A 24,934-nucleotide genomic window follows, 5' to 3' on the forward strand; every position below is an offset into this window, starting at 1 on the left:
TTAAACCTTCCACCTTCACAATGCACCCATTAGTGCCTTTTATTTTTTATTCTAATGGGGTGACGAGGGTGTGTGGATTGATGATTCCTTTGGCCTCTTTTCCACCAATTCTTTTTTCCTTCTCCTCCTCAAATCTCCTTCAACCAATTTATTCCCTTGAAGCCACCATTGTTTGAAAGGCAAAGGTCCCCTTCAAGATTTTGGAGTTTTATCTGAACAAGGACTTGGAATAGGATGAAATGATAAATACACATGATTTTCTTGAGCTTAGAAGGCCCTACAGGGCTCCCAATTGGTGTGTATATGATGTGCGTGAGTCCAATAAAACCAATGCTCACCTCCTCTTGCAACCCACCTCTTGAAATCTCCTTCAATAACCCTAGAAGCCACATTGTTTGAAAGGCAAAGGTTCTCTTCAAGGCCTGGACTCTTATCTGGACAGGGACTTTGAAAAAGATAAATACACATGTTTTGCTTGAGCTTTAGAAGGCCCTACTAAGGCTCTCAATCCTGACATATATATGATGTGCTGCGAGTCCAATGAAACCAATGCTCACCTCCTTTTTATTGTACGGTTGCAACCCACCTGTGGAGCCCTCTTTTCTTGTTTTGGTGAAGCTTGAGTGCCACCTTGGGAGGTGGGTGAGTTTTTGATTCTGAGGTATTGGGGCTTTAGTAAGAGAAGGGAGGGAGAGGTGTTATGGCATCGTGTGGTTTTTGTTATTTTGTGGACCTTATGGATTGAGAGGAATGCGAGAACCGTCAAAGACTGCACAACCTCTCCTTGTCTGCTTGGTACAGAGCAGTGCTCTTGACCTCTCTCTGGGCCCATTCCTTCAGGTTTTTTAGGGGTTTGATGCTGCCCGATCTTGTTAGGAATTGGCAGGAAGCAGTATTGTAATTTTTTGGCTGTGTCCCTTTGGCTCCTTGGAGGACATCTTGTTCTCCCCTCTTGCATTTTTTATTTTTCTGTTCTTCATGTGTGCAGTGCGTGTGTGTGTGTGTGTGTGTGTGTGTGCGTGTGTGTGTGAGAGAGAGAGAGAGAGAGAGAGAGAGAGAGAGAGAGAGAGAGAGATTGTTGTTGGACAGAATGGAACTTAGGAATAAAACAAAAAGAGGAGAAGAAGAAGTACTTATACACCAACATTAAGTACTTATACACTAAGAAGTTTACCCAACATTACAACCAAAGCAGATAATTACTAGATAACCCCAAAGTGAAATACATAAAATAACCCTAAATTGACTAGACTTCTAAAATGACAAAAAAATTCCAAACTAAAATAAATATCCTAATTTCTAAGGTCATAGCAGTATAAGCATCTAAAATTCTCCATTGGTGGTCCTCTATCACCCTGTCAAATTCTCGTGTTCCTTTCATCCATTATGTTCATAAAATAGCATTCAAAGCACAAGTCCACAAAGTTGTCCCTTTCTTACTTATCCCAGAACCCCAAAACTTCACTAACATGAAGTTATCTACTGTTATTGGGAGCACCCACACATAAGCATACTCAGGGAAAAAAAATGGATATTAACGTTGTCACACCGCCTTGCAATGTTAAAAAAAAGATGCGCATATGTTTCTTGAGCTTTTAAACACTGCTTCCAAATATCTTGCCTTTATGATCTCCTCACCTCCAATAAGTCATTACATTAATCCTGTCAAGGATCAGAGTCCAAGCAAGTGACTTGATCTTAAAAGGTATCTTAGCCTCCCAAATAACATTTATCTTGGGGGGCAGAAGTGCAATGCTAAAAAAAAAAGGATGCTCATTTGTTTCTTGAGCCTCTAAACACTGCATGCAATTATCTTTCTTTTAAGTATCTCCTCACCTCCATTAGCTTTAATCCTGTCGAGGATCAAAGTCCAAGCAAGTGACTTGATCTTAAAATGTATCTTAGCCGTCCAAATAACTTTTTCTAGGGGGGCTCACCTTCAATACGTCATTAGCATTAATCCTGTTGAGGATCAAAGTCCAAGCAAGTGACTTGATCTTAAAAGGTGTCTTGGCCTTCCAAATAACATTTTCTTGGGGGAAGAAAAAGAAATCGGAGAATTCAAGAAACAGAGGAAAATTTATTTAGAAGAAAAAATCAAGAATCCCACTAGTATTTAATTCACACATCGAAAGAGCAAAAGAATCCATTATTCTCAATTAGGCCTGTGCATCATCAATTCAATCTTATAAACTGAGTGAACTAGATAGTTTGGTTCAGTTAAAAAAGTAAAATTGATTGTTCTTCATTTCGTCTTGGTTTTACAGGTCAAAAGGCCGACTGACCCAAAAACAAAAATACGTGTGTATATGGCTCCGTAAAACATTGTCCTTTACACATTCTCTACATCTCTTTTCTACTGGATGCTCATATCAAGCATTTCTCATCCTCTCCTAGCCAGTCACCTCCTGCTCTCAGGGTTTCAACTTCCAGCGTGCTGCTGCAGTGCTGCCCCTGCTGACTGCTGTGCTTGCAGGCTGCATCCGCTACTTGGCTCTTGGCTCTCTGCCATTGGCCAGCAGCCCTTTCACTTGCTTAAGTCTCAGTTATCAAGTCTCAATTGACTACCTCAATTCTTCTCTCAAGGCTCAACTCTTGAATCTGGCATTTCAGGTTTCTCTTCTTCTCATATTCTGTCAGTTTTATTAATCTCTTGAACTTGAACAAGTCTCAACTCCATTTCCTAGCTGCTGTTTCTGCAACCTGCAGATGAACAGTTATCAAAGCCTCACTTGCCCATGTTTTAGTTTAATTATATATAGGTTGTTGTGTTTTACTTATATATAGATTGTGGTGTCTATAAAAAAACAATCAAGTTTTGCTAGGCTTTATGCAGAAAAGTAGACTGATAGTTGAGGACTTGAGGCAACACAATTAATAACCGTGTGTATTGCTTTGTTGCTCCATATTGAAACCAAGTCCAGTTCCTCCATGTTTTTGAGTTATTCAATGAAAATGAATTCACATAGGATTTTGGAAGCAAAAGATGGGTCGGTTGGTTTTCATGTTCTAAAACTGCTAATTTGGTTGGCACGGTGTCTGGTTTTAAAGAATTTTGGTTTGGTTGTTTCTGCTCAACCAAAAAATTTCAGCTCCCTTAGATTTTGCTCTGAACCGATGTGCCCCAACCCAAACAAAGAATGGCCAACAAAGGAGTCTCACCCACCCATGAATATTCCCAAAATCTAACATCACTGACACTTCCAAGAGCATGCATGAGAAGGCCATGCATAAGAAGCACAGCCACACCCCCTTGCATCTCACCCATTTCAATGAATACCACATTACCTCATGCCATAGGGAATCAACTTCTTAGGAAAATCTCAATGATCATTGCCCACTCAAGTGATTTTCTTAGACACCAATTACCAAGTCCTAACCCCACTTCTGTTTTATCACTCCTAACCACATCCCAATTCACTTAAAAATACTCCCACGTGGTTTTGAATAGCAGTAGTGGGTGTAATGGCTGTAAATTTTTTTCAAACACACACACACACACATTTGCATGCTTTAAGCTCTTAACCCTTCTTAGAAGAGTTTTAGTGCATTTTGGATCCTCTAGTTGAACTTACTAACATTGTTTAGTATCAAAAACAAATTTTACATTTGTTTTTAAACTGCCATTGATAGAAAAATGATGCATTCTCTCTCTCTCTCTCTCTAATTAATCACGTGTGTGATAAATTAACTAATGAAACAAAATATGTTATACACTCCATAGGCACATTAGGCATACAAAAAATACAATAAATTAGAAAAGTTCTATTATTTTATTTGTTTAAGTAATAAAAATTTAAAATTTTAAAAAATTTGGAGTCTTGACTAGCAATTTATATTTGTATAGCTATAAACTAAGCCTTAAAATTATAATATATAATCATAACATCTATGATTACATAAATTAATTATAAATACTTGAACACAGAAAAAATTAGAAATAAAAGATGATTTAAGTTGAAAAATATAGAAAAACAATATATCAAATTACTAGTATAATAAAAAAAATATTTTTTTTAAGCAAAATAATTTTCCTATCAAATTGTTTATTAACGCTTCTCTTGTAAATATTAATAAAAATTAATAATTTTTTTGTCATTATCATCCTCATTATAGTCTTCTTCCCCCCTCTTTTCAGATAGCTTGCTGAAAATGGCTTATGAAAGAGGAAACAAGAAGAAATTTGAGAAGAAAAAGTATATATATATATATATACACATACACACACACGCACTCTACCATAACAGTCATGTAGCAGTTACATAATGGTTGTAGCAGCCATTACATAATGGTAGCGGTCCATAACAGCCAGATGGTTGTGAATTTTCTACCCACCAATTTAGCAGGGTGTGTAATAGTTTTAGGAACCCTAAAACCGTTATGTAATGGTGTTAGTAACGATTGTGGTCGCTATTTAAAACCACCCCCTCATAATCTTCTCTAATCTCTCTGCAACACTAACCATGATTCTAGAATGGCCAATCAGTAAATGGGGGATATTTGAAAGACAAGAACTAATAAGAGTAATGTGACGTCTTAAAGACTAGTGAGCCCCTCTTCCGACTCACAGATCTAAGATTACCCTCCTAGAGGAAGACCCGAATTACAATAAAAAATAGTACACCAAGAAGGACGTAAACACCTCTAATTTTCAATGAGCCATATTAATACTGGGCACATCATTGTTTTACATGCCTGACATACTCATAATTTTTTTTTTAACAAAATAAGAACCTCATAGGATCTCTCCACATAATCCTCTAAACATATTGCAATATTTTCTGTGAACTGAAGATGTAACGTTTCGCACTTGTCCCTACCAATTCTAAGCCCTTTAATCTCCTCAGCTCCTTGGCATGAAAAAGCATTCTTCTCAACACATCAACCACTAAAGTAAACAAGAAAGGAGAAAGAGGATCTATTACTTCAATTCCTGAAAAGCACAAAAGCAATTACTAGGCTGCCTATTCACCATGACAAACATAACAAATCATCATCTTCGAAATTGTAAAGTGGATGAAGCATTATCGTGTTCCTCCTTGAAGTCTTTATGGTGCCATCGAATTATTTGAGGTCAGAATCACTTCCTTACCTTTCATTTTCACATCAATCCCCTCATCATTCAATCTCCTTTTCCCTTGGTAGTAGACTTCTGTTAATTGACGAGCAATAACCTACTGTGGTGGTCGATCTCTCTGTTCCCCATGTGTATGTTTTTTCCATTAAGAACCCAATTCAGGAACCTAAATTACTGCAATGAAGCTATTGCAGATTTTCAGAGCTAGGGGACTATCACTGCAATTGACTCATCACCATGACTTTCCACCATTTGACTCTGAACTAGAAGTGAGTTAGGTAGTTTAGAGAGTGGAAAACTTCTTCAGGCCCTGATAAACTGAGCCTATGAGGAAGTGGATCATTTGATGGGGCAAATTCAAGTTGGATTGATTGGGCCCATCAGATCTAAAAGAATAACCTTTTAGTCTTCTGACCAGACCAAGCTTATTGAGCAAAGGCCATTACAGTGTGAATCGAAATAAGGTCCCCTTTTAAATGACACCAAAGCCAAAAATAACAATTGCAGCGTTATTTTTTGCTCAGATTTGGATAAAAGTACAAATCCAATTTTGTTCACAAGTTAAATGCATGCATCAAAGAGCATGACATGTGTTGTTTGCAGATGCATTTTTTATTCTTATTTTTGGTATAAACACAAACTTTTTTTTTTGTGGGTGTGGGGGTGCCGGGGGGGGGGGGGGGGGGAGCATTGTCATCCTATATTTTAGTGCTAAACCTGTAAGTTACCAAAAAAAAAAAACTTTTGTTGCAAGTATAAGTTGAGTAGATTCTAATGCCTCATCATGCAGCTGGACAGGAAAGATTCCGAACACTAACCAGTTCATATTACAGAGGAGCACAAGGGGTAATAATGGGTATGTCATTTCATCATCTTCGTTTCTCGCTGCGATTTCCCCCCATTAGAGTAGTTTTCATGCACGGATTGTTAAACAATGTATTTTTCAACAATATAAGAGTCAACCCCATTTGATTTCTGTGAGTAATGGCTTTGTCTGCCTTTGTTTGATTTCACTGTTGCCTCATGTCTTGTGGTTTTGATACAGTTTATGATGTAACACGTCGAGAAACATTTACAAATTTATCTGATATATGGACCAAAGAAATTGACCTGTACTCAACCAATCAAGACTGCATCAAGATGCTTGTTGGCAACAAAGTTGACAAGGTATATCAATTAGAAATTTGCATTTTCTATCATTTTATCTAGTGTTTAAGTAGAGCTGGCATTTCTTAATTCAATGCTGCAGTATTAATGTACTCATTTACTCCAATTTTTAAAGGAAATTATTTCGTTTAGTTTTCACTAAAATATTGGATATATAGATTCTCTTGTGGAGTTTGTAATAAAGGTATTTTATTTCTTTATTTTCTAGGAAAGTGAGAGGGTTGTCACAAAAAAAGAGGGAATTGACTTTGCCAGGGAATATGGATGTCTTTTCTTGGAATGCAGTGCAAAAACTCGAGTCAATGTGGAGCAATGTTTTGAAGAGCTTGTTTTAAAGGTTTGTAAAATGCTTTTCATTTTGTTTGGTTAATGATCACCTGGTTCCTTTTTGTTTTGTTTTGTTTTTTTTTTTTCAATAAGTAGGATTGGTTATGATCACCAAATTTTGCTTTATATGTGTAGTTGGACGACAATTTAGGTTTGAAGCCAAGGAATCTTTTTATTTTTATTTTTATATTTTTTCTCGGGCCCTGTGGTGGGGAAGGGGGGTTGTGTGTGGAGGACAAGGTAACTTATAATAACAAAAGCAATTACAACAAACAAAACCTTCAGTCGCATTAGGTGGGGTCAACTGTATGAATCAGTTTCCTCCAATTTACATGTTCGTGGGCAATTTCGTCCGTGACAATTTGAGGGCTATTAAATCTTTACTATCTCATTTGAAGTTATTTAGGTCTACCCCTACCCCTACTCCATTTACTACCACTAACAGTACTTGACTCTCTCCGCATTGTTGCAGCATTAACCTATGTTGCAAATGCCTGAAGGCCTCAAGCCATCTGGGCCACATCTCCTATATCTGCGTGCTATGCTTAACTTACTGCAAACATGCTTATTCCTTAATTTATCTTTTAATGTTATACCACTCATCTACCTTAGCATTCTCATTTCGACAACTTTTACTTTTTGTATATTTTGTTTCTTAGTTGCCCAACATTCTGATCCATATATTGTTGCTGGTCTTATGGCTGTCTTAAAAAAATTTCCTTTTAATTTTAAGGGTATTCTCCGACTAGACAACATGCCCAAAGCACTTACGTGTTTTACCCAACCTGCTTTACCTCTACGTATTACACCTTCTATTTCTCCTTCATCTTCCATAATAGATCTAAGGTGTCAAAATCTACTAGTCCTATTAATTTCTTGACCATCCAAGTTTAATCTTTTTTCCAATATTCCACCTACCATGACTAAAATTACATGTCATATATTTTGTCTCATTTCTTCGTATCCTAAAACTTCTTGATTTTGCAGCTTCTTTTCATAATTCTAACTTAGATTCTACTAATCTACTCCATCCCTAGTTTCTTGATCAAGACAATATCTTCATTTTGGATATTCCCTTGCAAGTTCATCCCTTACTAATGCAAAAAGTTAAGACCTCAAAACCAATCTATAGCTAGTCATTACTCTAATGATTTATGCTTGTGTATTTGATCTCCCAAAATGAAACCAAATTGATTTTTTGAGACCCTCATTTTTAATTTTAGTCTTTGCTCAATTACCCTTTCCCTTAATTTCATTGTTTCACTTGTTAGTTTAATTTTTTCATCGCAATTATTCAAATTTTGAATATCTCTTTATTTTTAGATAGGTATTAAAGTGCATCTCCTCCGTTCATCTAGCATTTTCTTAGTTTTTATAATTGCATTAAATAATTAGTTTACCATATAATTCTATTATCACCTAGGCATTTCCAAACTTCAATTGGGACATCATCTGGTCATATAACTTTTCCATTTTTCTTTTTTTGAATGCAAATTCCATTGACTCTAATTTTGCAAATAGATCTCAAATTTTTAGCATTTTCCTCATTTGCAAATCTAAGTTCAAGCCTTCTACTTAGTTTTCATTAAATAGATTATTAAAGTAACTTAGTGATCTTTCTTTTATGTCACTTTTTTAAACCAAGACACTGTCATCCTCTTTTTTTTTTTTTTTTTTTTTTACACATTTTATGTTACTTAAGGTCCTTGCTCTTTCTTTCTTTGGTTCTAGCAAGTTTACATATGTTTGTTTCCCCTTCTTGTATATCTTATCTATTATATAAATGTTATATGCTCTATGTTTTGCTTCAATAACAACCATTTTTTTTTTTCAAATACATGTCTAACATTAAAACTCTATATTGTGTAAAAATTTCACTTGAGATAACTTTACAATCCTTACATGATAAACAATCTATCCTCCTAGTTAAATGTTGTTCTCTCGTAAAACATGTATTCATTGTAATAAGATCATATGACATGGTGAAATCTAATATCATATCACCATACTCATTTTTATCTCCATATCCATGACCTCTATATGCCCTCCCATAATCTTTATTTTCCTTTCCAGTGTGTCCATTCAAAATAACTTGTATAAATGTTTTATTTGACTTTATTTTGTCCACTCTTGAAGGTTATTAAGTGTTGTTCTCTCTTCTTAAAAACATGTATTCATTATAATAAGATCATTTCATGAGGTGAATTCTAAGATCATATCACTGGGCTCATTTTTATCTCCATATTCTTGTCCTCTATCCGCCCTCTCATAACCTTCATTTTCCTTTCCAATGTGTCCATTGAAATTAATTCCCATAAATATTTTCTTACTCCCTGATATCCCTTGTATAATAGTATTCATATCTTTCCAAAATTGTCTTTTAAAGTTTTCTACTTAGTCTATTTGAGGTGCATAAACACTAATAACATTTATTGTCTCGTCCTAAGACTATCTTGATTTATGTGATTGTATTCTTTACTCTTTTAACATCTACAACATTATTTTTTACGTCATTGTCTAAAATGATTCCTGTCCCACGTACCAAAGTTTAAATTTTGGCATTTCAATTTCTCTGGCTTTCTCCCCTACTTGCTTAGTTTCTTGAAGGCACATTGTCAACATCTTCATTTTTTCAGTGTTATTTCAAGTTGTTGATCTAATCCTAGTCTCCTAGAATAAATTCTTTACCCGCCCTCGTCAAGAATGATGTTGAAGTCCTTGCATATTTGACACCGTACTCGGGCGCCGACATGGTGCGTCGCTTCTGGTTGATGATCTAGCCCACCCTTGCCCATTTTTTGCTAAGGGTTTATACCATAGAGAACTGACAAGTTTTATGTTGGTTGTTAGCTACCTATTGCAATGAATAAAATTTTGTGAATATTAAAAGTGATTGTGAATAATTTAGAAACAAAATAAAAAAACTCAAATCATGCTCCTCTTTCTCTAGTTCTTATTTTGAAATTTTGAAAATTTGGCTGATATTCGAAGAAAGAAATTGGAACATGATCTCATTTTGAACCCTCCTGAACTTTCGATCAGCTGAAAACAATAGGAGAGGTATTGGGCATTTCTTTAACAGGATTTAGGACGAGTGAGGATGCTGTTAGTTTGTGTAGCTGTGTATTATTTATTGTTATGTTGGGGGTTTAGTCAGAAAGGAATGCATCTACCTTTTCAAAAAGAAATTGTAATTTAAATTTTCTTTGGGATAGGATAGGGTATTTGGTGTCTTTTTGGGCTTTTAGTGCAAGGCTGTTTTAAGGATTACTTGTTTTGAGGATGTTAAGCGAGATCAGAAGACTTGATTGAGTTGATTGTATTTTATATTTATTTTTCTTCTTTTTGCATGTTCCTCTTTGCTATACATCCTCTTCCTTCTAATATATTTTCTTTTTTCTATTAAAAAACATAAGACAACTAGTAAGAAAAGGAAAAACGTCTCAAATCCTGAAATTGAATCCAAGTATGTTTTTGCAACGTTACATTTGGTTCGTGGAGTAGACTAGAGTAGCTAATGTGTAGGAGCATAAAATTTTACTAAAAAAAGGTTGGTTCTTTTGTAAGAAAAATGGATACAAAAAAATTGGTGCATTCTAACCAACATAGAATATTTGGGAAATTGATATTCCATGGAAATATTTGGGAATTACTATTCCTAAACTATTTGGTCTGAATATTGCCATTTATTTTTTCTTGTGAACATTATTCCTATAAAATATATTGTATGTTAAGGCTGCAAAAGCATCTAGGGATTAGGGTTGTTGGAAAGCAGTTGCTTGACCCAAATAAATTAGGTTTTTTATGGGTGAAATTTTTGGTAGAAACTTGGAGCACACGGAAGTTGTAGGTATGCTAAAAATTGGGGATATGAAAAATGGGTAACTAGTGTTTTGATTTGTAGGCTTTGAGGTTCTAAGTTGTGGATGTAGATTTGGGAGATTATGGGTTTTAGACTAGAAGGAAAATAGAAAAGGATAAGAGTTGGGGGGGGGGGGGTGGGTGTTGTGGGGTTTAAAGATCATTTCGTGGAGTGGGCGACTGAGTATGTTTGAGATAGGGGAGGAAAGGAGGGAGGTTTGGGTCTAGGTAATTTGGTGTCCAAAAACATTTCCTTGGCAGGAAGTGGTTATTGCACTATCCCTTAGAACCTAACCCTGTCTGGCATGGCATGGGGTAATTTGTAGTAAATTTGGACTTAAATAGAATGGTTAGGATGCTGAAGTTGGATTTATAAGATTATTTACTCAAGTCCTTGGAAGTTTGTACCTCAATTTTATCTTATTTTCTTCCTTATTGTTCAGTTTAGAGTTTGAATTGCGGAGGAAATTCGTATTTTAGAGAGGATCATTGGATTGGGGAGGCTCATCTGACTTGCATGTACCCTCTTTTTTTTTTTTCGATTGTTTACTCTTCATGATACGCCTATATCTGATTTTCTTCTCTTGAGTGAGGGCGGGCATTCTTGGGATTTTCATTGTGTGAGGAAACTCAATGAGAGAGAGAGAGACAAATGATTTTGGCCTTTTAATAAATGTGCGTGGTTCTTTTCAAATTCATTTGGGGAGTTATGGAAGAATTTGGAGGCTAGATAGTTTTGGGGATTTTTCTTGCAAGTCTTTCTTTGATCATTTGATTCATGCTCCTAACATTAATTCCTCTTTTTGCTTCATTCTTTTATTTGGAAATCTGAAGTTCCTTAAGGAATAAAGGTCTTTACAATGACTGTAATCCCTATGAAAATCAATACAAGAAAAAACCAAGTAAGGCCTTGTCTCCTGAGTCCTGATGTTTGTGTCCTCTGCTTTATGATAGGTGATACATGCTCTCGTGTCTTTGGAATAATTTGTTTAGTATTTTATACGAGAATTTTTTCTGCGACTTTGGAGGATTTTTGTGTTAGGGGTTTAGGATGGGAAAGGAGAGGATAGCTTTGTGGCAATGTATCATCCTTGCTATCATTTGGTATATTTTTTGTATAGGAATACCAGAATTTTTAAGCTGTATTGTGATGTGTCATAAATAGGCCTGCAGTTGAGTGGTGTTTTCTGCATCACACAAACGTGTTTCTTGAATCCCTTTGGTGCTTGGAAAATAGTTTGTTTAGGAATGTTTCTCTAGAAGATCTGGAGCATGATTGGATTTCTTTGTTTCGCTAGAGTTTTGTATTTTTTTTCCCTTTCATTTTCCTTTTTTGTTTTCCATTTTGTTACTGGAGGAGACCTTCTTATGATGCATGTTTCCTCCATTCTAACACATTTATGTTGATGGTTATGTTGGTCATTTAGCATTATTAGTATGTACAAGAGTTATGTTAAGTAAGGCTATTATGGTTATCGGTATGTTCTACTTGAAATATATTATAAATAGAGGGGAAGGCCTATCATTTATGCTTGGTTTTCATTACCCAAAACCTCAACATGGTATCAGAGCAAGATCCAACCTAAACACTACCACCAAACCAAACTCAGCTGTTGCGGAAAACACCCTCCCATGGCTGCCCTTCTCAGAACTACCACAACCCTTCAATATTTCACAAAACCAGTCACATAGCCAAAAGCAGAACCCTCCAAACTATAAACCTGTAAAATCCCAATCACCAGAAACAATCCCGTGTGCAGCTGACTGCCAGCAGTCCTGACCCCACGCACCAGCGTGTGAGACAGTTTCAGGATGCCTTTTTTCTAATTTTTTCCTCCAGCATGTTCTGATTCCTTCCATAGACCATAATATCAAGCTGTTGGGCATGTGTTCTATCCAAAGATCCAATCTTTTTTTATCATGAAATCGTGGCAATTTGTTAGTTGTTGTTAAGTGTCAAGCTGTTGGGCATGTGTTCTATCCAAAGATCCAATCTTTTTTTATCATGCAATCGTCGCAATTTGTTAGTTGTTAAGTGTTAGTAAAGGCCATTGGTGAGTCTCTTGGAGGAGTCGCAGTGTTCATACGTTGATTTTGTGAGGCTGTGGCATTGTTATGTTTGGTTTTTGGTGATTAGTTCGTGGTTGATTTGGTGATTAACCTTTTTTGTGGTTGTCTAGTATTATTAAGGTTATTGATTGGTGCCTTGTATAAGCTAAATTTTAGGATGTTGTGGCAGTGTGTCACGGTCCGCCTTTTTCACACCGTTGTGAAGGGCCGTGCGGCGCTAGCTAAAGCACTCCTGCTTAACTAGCCAGCCTTTTGTTTACCAACATTCATCCACGAAACACTTTCATTAACATTCAATCAGATAGCAGCGGAAATAATAATCAATTCATGAAAGCCGTGGCAACCAAACAGTAAATATTGAAGCAAACGTAATTCATTAATAAATCCTCCGTTGACATGTTGTACTTAGCGAGGGAGGCAAGTAGGCTAAGCACGTTGACAATTGCTAGTGAGTTTTACAATGACTGATGAACACTCACCCTCCCCTAAAGAGCTTTCTAGGCCATTCTCACTCTAGCACTAGGAAACATCAAAGTGACCGAGGAGTCATACTGCCTTATTTGGCTTACAATGAAAGAAATACTAGAAAATAACCCTACACTAGTATTTACATGATGGAAACCCATCCCAAACACACGAGATAAGCGGTCATAGGCAAGCATAATGCCCTGAACAAGCTTAGCCCGTGACATTCTCCCCCACTTATGCGGTCGACGTCCTCGTAGACTTTTAGCGGTAGGTACACTTCAAATTTGTCCATGAACAGTTGAATATCTTCCGCAGAAATCCAGCTGATTTCTTTGTCATTAAGGCATTTCCACTCCACTAGGAACTTCTGCCGCTTCTTCCTTGAGGATATGAACATTCTGTTTGCAAGGATCTCTTCAACATCATGTCTGTCGGGTGGCACTGTCTTCAACTCTACGCTGTTTGACTGACTCCTGCTCAGGTTGTTGGTGTTGGCGTTGAATGGCTTGAGGCAATTGACATGAAATTGCGGTCTTCTCTCTTGTTCTGCCCATTTCTTCATCTGCTTAGAAGCTTTCTCCAGATAGGCTTGGGCAAAGTCTGCATTCTGTCTCCCTTCACTGGTGAAGATGTACGCCTTAGGACTCTTTCGTCTGTACGGCTCGCCCACTATGTGAGGTAACAGCGGCAGCTGGTCTATAACAAGCACAAAAGGGCTCTTGTTGGTCGTGGAGCGCCTTTGGGCGTTGTCACAGAATGGAGCCACATCAAGTAGTTGCACGCCATTCTTCTGGTTGTCGTTGACAAAATGGCACAAGTACTCATCTAGCAGCTCTCTGAATCTCTTCATCTGTTCGTCTGTCTGTCGATGATAACTCGAAGAGATGTTAAGGTGTGACCTGAATATCCTGAAAAACTCTATCAAGAAGTTGTCAGTGAACATTAAATCTTGGTCACAAAGAATAAATTGGGGAACACCCCAATGTTTCACAACAGTCACATGGAACAATTGTGTCGTCCCCTCTGCCGAACAGTACTTTGGTGCGGCCATGAAAGTACCATACTTCTTCCGCTCCCCCTTGTCTTGTTGGCAAGTGAGACAAGTTTTGGTATAATCAACCACATCATCCCGTGTGTGCGGCCAATAATACCTCCCCAGTAGTCCTGTCATTGGAGTCATTCTCCGCGAATACCCCTTAACGAACTTCCTGCAGCATCTAGTAAGGCCAAGAAAGGAACGCAACTCCTTCACTGTCGTGGGGATCTTCCATTCTTGAATCATCCTTACCTTCTCCATACCCCTCCGGATACGACCTTGTTCAATGACTTGACCAAGGAATTTGTTGCTCCGCCGAGCGAAAGAGAAATTCTCCTTCTTCAAATTCAGACTGTTTCCCTTCAGCCTGCCGAACACCTTCCGTAGATGCTCTTCATGTTTCCTCTGAAACGACACCGATGCTCCCAACGGTGTTTTGGAAGGGCGAACACATCCCGCTTCCACTTCATCAAGCTGTTTCCCCAACTCTACTATCTCTCGAGGCGCAATCCAACATGGCCTTTTAGCAGGTGGTTTCACTCCTGATAACAACTTGATCTCTTGCTCCACAGTCTGTCGTGAAAGCAAATTTTGAGGCAGCTTATCCGGCAACACCTCCTTATCCTCATCCAACACCGCTTGGATGGGCGTAGGCTCCAGCTCTTGGCCTACTTTTTTGTCTACCACCACCGTGGCTAGACGTGTCTGCTCACCCTGACCCAATCCTTCATTGAGTGGTATGGCTGAAAGGGACTTCCCTTTGTCTCCTTTCGTTGCAACGACTTGCACCATGCACGAGTGATCTCCCATCAGACACAGGGAACCAGCCGAAGGCATCAGCACTGCCCTCGTCCCCATTAGGAACTCCATTCCTAGAATGACTGGATAGTCATCCAATGGCACCGCTGTGAAATTCGCATGACCTTCCCACTGTCCAAGCTTTATCACCACTTGCTTGGCTACTCCCAGAGTAGGCTGGGCTACAGAGTTAACTGCTTTCACGCGTCCTGTATCCTTCTCTAAGGATAAGTTGAGTCTTCCTGCTTCCAACTGCGAAACAAAATTATGAGTAGCTCCCGTATCCACCATAGCGCGAGTACTCTTCCCATTTATCCTTAAGTCCACAAACATTAACCCTTTTGCTCGTGTAACTTTCGGTATTTTGGCTTGCTTTTCCAATCCGTTCACTAACCGCACTGAACCCACCCTCGGGGCATCATCCTCTTCCCCATCGTCTTCCACTGCCTGTTCTGCAATAGAAGCCTGTAAGGCATTAAGTGATGCTTTGTGAGGGCACTCAAAAACTCTATGAGGACCCCGACACAAGAAACACTCAATTTTACTCTTCCCCTTTCCATAGGGTGTGTTGAACCCTTGAGACGACGAAACTTCCTGTGAGGTTGATGATTTCGGGTCGGCTCCCCCACTCTTGGGTTTGCCATTCTTGAAAGACTTTCCACCGTTTCCCTCTCCGCCAAACCGTTTGGACGAAGTGGTCTCATCACCAGCGTAGTCTGTCAAGCGCTCTGCAGCCGCTTGTGCAGTTGACAAGTCTTGAACCCTTTGCCTATGAAGTTCAGTTCTTGCCCACGGTTTCATCCCCTCAAGAAAATAGAACAACTTGTCCTTCTCCGACATATCCCGAATATCCAACATTAAAGCAGAAAATTGTTTCACATATTCACTGATTGAACTCGTATGCTTGAGATCTCTCAGTTTTCTCCTTGCATTATACTCAACATTCTCAGGAAAGAATTGGGCCTTGAGCTCTCTCCTCAAGTCTGCCCAACTATCAACCACACAGCTTCCATTTTCAATTTCTCTGTACTTGGTACGCCACCACAGTTTGGCATCACCAATCAAGTACATGGTCGTAGTATCCACCTTTGCCTGTTCTGAGGCCATCCTCACAACGCGAAAGTACTGCTCCACATCAAACAAGAAGTTCTCTAACTCCTTGGCATCTCGGGCACCCCCATACGTCCTGGGTTCTGGCACCTTGGTCTTGCTAACTCCCGGAGTGTTGGAGTTCCCCATAGCAAGAACCATCACATTTACCTTTGCATCCAGATCTGCCATCCGGGCTTGCAAAGTTTCCACAGTGTGGCGAAAGTCCTCTGACATGTCGCCTATCAAACCTGCTTGATGTTTTTGTGATCCCCTCACTTCATCAACAAGTTCTCTCATCTGGGCCACCTCCGCGGCCATAGTGTTGGTTGACTCTTCAACCTGTGCTTCCAGCACGCTGATCCTCTCAGCATTGTTTGGTGCCATGGTCACTTACCAAAGCTTTCCAAACCCAACAACGAAGGCAATCGAATTCACGTAGCAACTCAACCTTGGGCTCTCACCAAGTGTCACCGACTTGGGCTCTGATACCAAATGTCACGGTCCGCCTTTTTCACACCGTTGTGAAGGGCCGTGCGGCGCTAGCTAAAGCACTCTTGCTTAACTAGCCAGCCTTTTGTTTACCAACATTCATCCACGAAGCACTTTCATTAACATTCAATCAGATAGCAGCGGAAATAATAATCAATTCATGAAAGCCGTGGTAACCAAGCAGTAAATATTGAAGCAAACGTAATTCATTAATAAATCCTCCGTTGACATGTTGTACTTAGCGAGGGAGGCAAGTAGGCTAAGCACGTTGACAATTGCTAGTGAGTTTTACAATGACTGATGAACACTCACCCTCCCCTAAAGAGCTTTCTAGGCCATTCTCACTCTAGCACTAGGAAACATCAAAGTGACCGAGGAGTCATACTGCCTTATTTGGCTTACAATGAAAGAAATACTAGAAAATAACCCTACACTAGTATTTACATGATGGAAACCCATCCCAAACACACGAGATAAGCGGTCATAGGCAAGCATAATGCCCTGAACAAGCTTAGCCCGTGACACAGTGCTATGTCTGGTGGTCAGTGACTCATTTGTGGTTAATCTAGTGGTTATTTTTGGAAGTTCTCCTTGTTTGTTGTTGGTTTCATTTGTGTGTTGGATGGAGTTTGTGAGTCTTAAGAGCATTTTGTTTGCTGTGTATTTCTGATTTTTTGCTGTATCGATGTTGTGTGTGTGCTGGGATGGCGACCCCAAATCCCAAAAGTGTGTTCCCTCATCAGGCACTTATTTAGGTAAGCATACTATTACCGTCTCAGAGGAAAAAATATTCAAGGTTCTTACAGCATCAGACATCACAACAAGCATCTCATCACATTGCATCTTTTTCTCAGAAGGGTAACCTTACAGTTTTTAGGTCTTCTGGTTTCTCTCCCACTAGTCCTTGAGTTATTGACTCTGCTGCAACTGACCATATGACATATGTAACCAACTTATTTTCTGCCCTTCGGTATCCTAAAATTCTACCTCAAGTTACCCATGCTAATGGGAACACTACTATAGTTAAGGAGATAGGAACAATAAATCCTACTTCCTCCATCTCTCTTTCTTTTGTTTTGAATATTCCTAAATCCCCTTTCAATCTCATGTCAATTAGTAAGCTTACGAAGTCACTACATTGTTTAGTAATCTTCTTTCCTAATTTTGTGCTTATTTAGGATCTAAAGATGAGAAAGACAATTGGCACATGATGTGAAGCTTGTGGACTTTACCACTTTGTCTTTCTCTTCTCCCGTTGCGTGCACAGCTACTACTTTACCACTTCTAATCCATTGTCACCTTGGTCATCCATTGACAAGTTGAAATAGTTGGTTCATGCCTCGAATTCTGTGTCTAATCTTGAGTATAAGTCTTGTCAATTGGGAAAACATCATTGTGTTCCCTTTGCTTCTCAGGTCAACAAATGGGCAATTAGTCCTTTCATTCTAGTCCATTCCATTCCAATGTTTGGAGTACTAGTTGTGGCACGTCGAAATTGGGGTTTCGGTACTTTGTTACATTCGTCAATGACTACAAGATGACTTGGTTTTATTTGATGAAAGATTGTTCTAAATTGTTCATTATCTTTTATGCCTCTTGTTCTCAAATAAAGACTCCTCAGTTTGATATGCCAGTCAGGATACTTCATAGTGATAATTTTGAGTACTTTGGTACCCAATTCACTACCTATGACTAATTTTGGTATGATCCATCACACATATTGTGCCTGATCTTCATAACAAAATGGCGTTGCAGAGTGGAAAAGCAAACATATTCTTGAAGTCACTTGTACCCTATTGTACCAAATGAATGCCCCCAAATTTTTTTTGAGTGGTGTGCTATCTACTCAACAATAAAATGTCATCCTATATCCTTGGTGATAAAATCCCATATTTAGTTATCTTCTCGAAGGAATTTGTTCTTATACTCAAAAGGGATATCAATGTTATAGCCCTACTTTACATCGATTCTTTTGTCTCTGTTGATGACACTAAACTACTCTAATCCCTCGAGTTCTGTTGACCTTGACGAGTCCCTTCCTTTGCCTTGTTCTCCAGATCCTAACCAATTATTTATACTCAATCCTCCTACATCTTCATCCAATTTGAGTCCTTCTCATTGCTTGGATCATCCCAATTTGCAGTTATACACATGGCAACTCAATGAAGGAGAGCCTCCTCTAGCGTCTACTTTTGTGCCTATAGTTCCCTCGTCAGAGATCCTATTTCTCCTGATGTTACTCCCCTTGTAGCTATTAGTAAAGGTAAATGCACTTGTTCCCAACATCCAATCTCTAGTTTTGTTTGTCATGATTTCTTGTCACCCTTGTATTAGTATTTTGTTAGTACTCTGTATTGCTTTTCCAAATTTTATTTTTGGAGCCTTATCTTCTGGGTAGAGAACTGCAATGGTTGAAGAGATGCATGTACTACATGATAATGATACTTGGACTTTGGTACCTCCTCCTTTTGATAAATCTGTTGTTGGTTGTCGCTGGGTGCACAATGTGAAATTCAATCTTTATGGTTTTGTGGCTTGTTTGAAGGCCCACCTTGTTGCTAAGGGATATGCTTATGTGTACGGTTTGGGTTATTCATGCACATTCTCTCCAATCGCTAAACTTGTCTTAATATGTTTGTTCATCTTCTTAGCCACTACTTATCATTGGTGTCTACTTCAGTCAAATGTGAAGAATACTTTCCTATTGGTGATCTTTAGGAGGAGTTATATATAGTGCAACCACCTGGGTTTGTTGCTTAGGGGGAGTCAGGCTCAAAGTGTGGGCTCAAGAAATCATTGTATAGTTTAAAACAACATCTAGAGCATGATTTGGTCAATTTAGTGTTGTAGTACTTAAGTTTGGCCTTCGACAGTGTGTAGTAGATCATTCTATATTTTATCATCGTACTTCATCTAACAGGATTTTGCTTATTGTGTATACGGATGATGTTGTGATTACTAGTGATGATGATCAAGGCATTCAGGAGCTTTTCTTACAGACTAAATTACATACCTAGGACTTGGGACCATTAACGTATTTCTTTGGTATAGAAGTATCAAGATCTCGTATGGAAGTCGTCTTGTCATAGAGTAACTATGTTCTTGATCTTTTAGATGAGACTAGGTTGTTGGCCATATATAGGTGATATGTTGCCTAACTCGGGATGGTATTGGAGACTTGTTGGAAAGTTGAATTTTCCTTAGTCACTCAGCTATGTTGTGAGTCAATTTTTGGATTCTTTGAGGACAAGTTATTGAGACGCAATAATTCGCCATCTTGAGATATCTCAAAGATGCACTTGGGTGAGGTTTCTTATATCAAAACTATGGACACACTTGTATTCAAGGATGTATTAATGTAGATTTGGTCGAGCCACCTTCCAATGAAAGATCCACAACCGCTATTGTATCCTTGGTGGTAATTTGGTTTCTTGGAAGCAATGTATTAAAAGGCGAAGACGTAAGGCGAGGTGTTTTAACCCTCAACAGATGAGACATAAGCCTTAAGGCATTGGGGCGTAAGCCTTTTGAGAATTTGTTTTTTAAGATAAAAATTTGTTAAATAAATTATATATATTTGAAATAAAGTAAAAATTAAGAAAATCGCAAATATAATGTAAAAAAGAAAAAATAGATTTACTTCGCAAAATACTTGTTGGCCATTCAAAAATTGCTAACTTGATAGCTATACTATTACAAAGTTCAAGCTATTTTCATGACATAAGATACAAGTCCAGTTATTTTGGAAAGGTTGAAGTTCAAGAGTTATAGAAATAAACTCATATTATGACATTCCTTTTGTACAAACATGTAGTTAAAATATTCTAACCAATTCTAACTTGAGAATCACACACCCAAAATGTGTAAGCCTCAACTAAAAAGGCTCAAAAGGCTTGCTTTTTTAAAATGCGTAAGCCTCAGCATGTAATGCATTAGCCTTTTTGGAATTTGGTATTTTAGATTGAGCCTCAAGGCGTTTTAAGCATGCCTTGCTTTGAGGCGAGCCTCGACTGAGCCTATTAAAACATTGCTTGGAAGAGTAAGAAACAAACTGTGGTGCAGAGTCAGGGTATAGGGCCATGACTCACACTACATGTGAACTTGCTTGGTTGAAGAACATGTTTGAAGAACTGATTTTTCCACATTCTTAGCCTATGCAGTTGATGTGTGATAATCGAACTTCTATTCATATTGCCTCCAACTCGGTCTTCCATGAGCGAAGACATTGAAGCTAATTGTCACTTTGTTCTGGAGAAACTTGTGCAAAAGCTCCTTATGAACACTCTTGTGAAGTTTGATTGCAGTTAATTAAATTATTTACTAAAGCCTTGGGAGGTGCTTGTATGAAGCTCATTGATAACAAGATAGGATTATATGATATATATGCTCTAGCTTGATGGGGGAGTCTTGACAGTATAATTGGTCATTTAGCATTATTAGTATTTACTAGAGTTATCATTTATGTTAAGTCTTTCATTTTACCCAAAATCTCAACAATTTCTGTCCATCTTAGGGGGGAAAAAAACATGAGCTAGCTAATCTGTAGTGTTTGATAAGTTACAATGGAGAGGAGTTAAAAAGTGGTTTCTAACCTTATGACCTCTTTTAGATGGATATTCTTTTTTGTCTCCCAAAATATATTTCTTTAACTATTAAAAAGAGAAAGAGGAATAAGAAAAAAAAACATGAACATAGGAGATCCACCTTGGTGTTTTAGCAAGTAGAAAGCACAAATGTTAAAATTTCTTATTCCTTCATCTCTTTAAAATCTCTTTTTTCGTTCTCTTGATAAATTTTCTTTTGCTATAAAATATTCTCTAAAGCAAAAGAATACAATCCTTTATAAGAAACAACAACAACAAAACCAATCCTTAAGTCCCACTAGGTGAAGTCGGCTACATGAATCCTTTTCTACCAATTTATGCAATCATAGACAATTTCTTTCAACAAATTCAGGTTATTAAATCCTTAATCACAATCTCATTCCAAATTGTTTTAAGTCTACTCTTACCCGTTCCAATAACTAACTCACTCTTCCTCATTAGCGCACTATGTGGCCTACGTTGCAAGTGCTCAAACCATCTGAGTTGTCTATCCCCTATCTTATCTTCTATAGGAGCTATGCCTAACTTACTACGAATGTGTTCATTTTTTAATTTATCTTTCAATGTTATACCATTCATCCATCTAAGCATTCTCATTTTGGAAGTTTTCACTTTATGGATATGTTGTTTCTTAGTTGGCCAACATTTTGATTCATATAGCATAGCTAGTCTTATAGCCATATTATAAAACTTTTCTTTTAATTTTACGGATCTTCTACGATCGCAAAGCACACTCGAAGCACTTCTCCATTTTATCCAGCCTGCGTTAACTTTATGCATTACTTCAGCTTGCATAATAGATCTAAAGTATCGAAATCTACAAGTGCTATTTATTTCTATATCATCAAGTTTAACTTTGTCTCCAATTTTTCTTCTATTATTGAAATTATATTTCATATATTCTATGTTATTTCTATTTATCCCAAAGCCTTTAGATTCTAAAGCTTTTCTCCATAATTCTAACTTAGCTTTTACTCCACCCCTAGTTTTATCAATCAATACAATATCATCTGCAAACAACTCATACCATGCTACCTGATGTTAGATACTCCCAATCAATTGATCCATCCCTAAAGCAAAAAGATAAGGGATCAAAGCAAATCCTTGATGTACACCTGTTGTGATTGGGAATTCTCTCGTCTCTCTGTCTATAGTCCTTACACTAGTCATTACTCCATCGTACATATCCTTAATAACATCAGTATATTTACTACATGCACCTCCTTTTTTTTTTTTTTTTCTAAAACCCACCATAGAACTTCCCTAGGTACCCTATCATACGCTTTCTCTAAATCAATAAACACCATATGCAAATCCTCTTCTTTTCCCTAAACTTTTTCATTAATCTTCGTAAAGGATATATAACTTCTGTAGTAGATCTCCCAGGCATAAAACCAAATTGATTTTCTAAGACCTTCATTTCTAGCCTTAACCTTCATTCAACTATCTTTTTCCAGAGTTTCATCGTATGACTCATACGTTTAATTCCACAATAGTTATTACAATTTTGAATATCTCCTTTATTTTTATATATAACTATTAAAGTGTTTTTCTTTCATTCATCTGACATTTTCTTAATTTTTATATTTGTGTTAAATAAATTAGTTAACCATATAATTCCATTATCACCTAAGCATTTCCAAACTTCAATTGGGATGTTATCCAGTGCTATAGCTTTTCCATTTTTTGTCGTTTTTAGTGCAAACATAACTTCATTAACTCTAATCTTGCAAATAAATCTCATATTTTTTGATCTTTTCTTCATTTGTCAATTCTAAATTTAAGCCTTCTATTTGGTTTTCATTAAGTAACTTACTAAAGTGACTTCACCATCTTTCTTTTATGTCTTCTTCCTTAACTAAGATAATATCATCTTCACTTTTTCTACAATTTACATTACCTAAGTTCTTACTTTTTCTTTCTTTAGCTCTAGCAAGTTTAAATATATCTATTTCCCCTTCTTTTGTATCTAATCTATCATACAAATTATTAAATGATCTAGGTTTAGTTTCATTAACGATCTTTTTTGCATATTTTTTTGTCTCTTTAGACTTTTCAAAGTTATCCATGTTTTTACATTCTTTCCATGTTTATACCAAATTCTTTTTGCCTTTACGACTTTTTGAACATCTTGGTCCCACCACAAACTTTCTTTGCTATACAAGAATCTGTCTCTTAACTCACCTAAAATCTTTTTTGTCGTTTTTATAATAGAGCTAGCTATCTTACTCCAAAGAGTGTTTGTGTCTACACCATCCTTTATAGTCCAGTCACCATCTTTGATAATTTTATTTTTAAATTTAATTATATTCTCTCTCTTTAGCTCTACCATCTAGTTTTCTTAATTTATTTTATCCTTTCTCTCCCATTTTTTAATACATATATTTAACACTAAAACTCTATGTTTTGTGGTTAAGCTTTCACCTAGGATAACTTCACAATCCTTATATGATAAATGATCTACCTTCCTAGTTAAGAAAAAATCTATCTGACATTTATTTTGTCCACTTTTGAAGGTTATTAAGTGTTTTTCTCTCTTCTTAAAGCAAGTATTCATTGTAATAAAATCATATGACATAGCAAAGTCTAAGATCATCTCTCTAGGCTCATTTTTGTCTCCATATCCATATCCTCAATGTATCCTCTCATAACCTTTATTATCCCTTCCAATGTGTCCATTCAGATATGCTCTTATCAATATTTTCTCAGTCCCTGATGTGCCTCATATAATATTATCCATATCTTCCCAAAATTGCCTCTTAAGATTTTTTGATAAGCCTCCTTGTGCAGCATAAGCACTAATGATATTTATTATCTCTTGGCCTAAGTCCATCTTGATTTTTATAATTTTGTTCCCTACTCTATTTACATCTACAACACTATTTTTAAGTTTTTGTCTATAGCAATTCCTACCCCATTCTTATGTTTTTTTTTCCCAATGTACTAAAGTTTAAATCTTAATTTATCAATTTCTCTAGCTTTCTCCCCTACCCACTTAGCTTCTTGAAGGCAAATTATATTAATTTTTCTTCTAATCATTGTATCCTTAATTTCCATGCTTTTACCTGTAAGTGTGTCTATATTCCAAGTTGCTAATCTAATTTTAGTCTCCTGAACTAACTTCTTTGCCTGCCCACGTCTAGAATGGTGTGGGAACCCTTGCATATTTGATAACGTACTTGGGCGCCAACACGTCGCATCACTTCGGGCGATGACCTAGACCACCCTCGCCCACTTTTCGCTACACTCAGGTGGTATAAGTGCAATGTGTCGCCCATGGGGGACGCCTCAATGAATATTTGATAAGGATTCATATTTACTAATTCTAGTAGGATTCAATTTGCTTGGATAACTAGGAATCTCTACAACCAATCCATGACTTAACAGCAAATAACTTGACAACTAAACTCACTAAGATCTCTCAAGAAATTACCTTGTAAATCACTGAAAATAACTTAGAATTAAAAAAAAAATTACTATTCTGCCAAGAAATTTATAAAATTACTCTCTCTACACGCACAGTAAGTAGATTTCACCTTTTTTGCATGTGAGATTTTGTAAGTGAATAATGTTAATTACATGTTTCCTATGCTCATGGTTTAAAATCGCGGTAACGGGTAGCGTAACATAATGGTAACAGGTGTAACGAGAAGCAGGAATAGCGAATGTTATCTGACGACCGTGAATTTTTTTCAAGCACGCACAACCTTGTGAATATTAGTGTACTTGCATGTTTTAAACTTTTAACCCTTCTTAGAAAAAGTTTGTGTATTTTGGATCCTTTAGTTCAACTAAGTTATTTGGTATGGGCAACAAGTTTACATTTGTTTTAAGCCACCATTGATAGAAAAATTACATGTGTGTGCGTATTTATACTTCTCATTGTTCTTATCTGTGATAAATTCTTATGTGTGCTTTTTTGAATCAATAAAATAAAATACATTA

General features: G+C 37.2%; 1 protein-coding gene across 1 annotated transcript in view; it reads left to right on the top strand.

Annotated features, from left to right (window-relative positions):
- LOC131163075 (ras-related protein RABC1) overlaps positions 1 to 24,934 on the top strand; it is a 47,765-nt gene that overhangs the window by 15,221 nt on the left and 7,610 nt on the right. The window contains exons 4-6 of the mRNA XM_058119780.1: positions 5,868 to 5,933; positions 6,123 to 6,244; positions 6,453 to 6,581. Coding sequence (XP_057975763.1) covers positions 5,868 to 5,933; positions 6,123 to 6,244; positions 6,453 to 6,581 — 317 coding nt within the window. The remainder of the gene's footprint in view (positions 1 to 5,867; positions 5,934 to 6,122; positions 6,245 to 6,452; positions 6,582 to 24,934) is intronic.

The sequence above is a fragment of the Malania oleifera genome, chromosome 8, assembly GCF_029873635.1.
Source record: "Malania oleifera isolate guangnan ecotype guangnan chromosome 8, ASM2987363v1, whole genome shotgun sequence".
NCBI classification, from domain to species: domain Eukaryota; kingdom Viridiplantae; phylum Streptophyta; class Magnoliopsida; order Santalales; family Ximeniaceae; genus Malania; species Malania oleifera.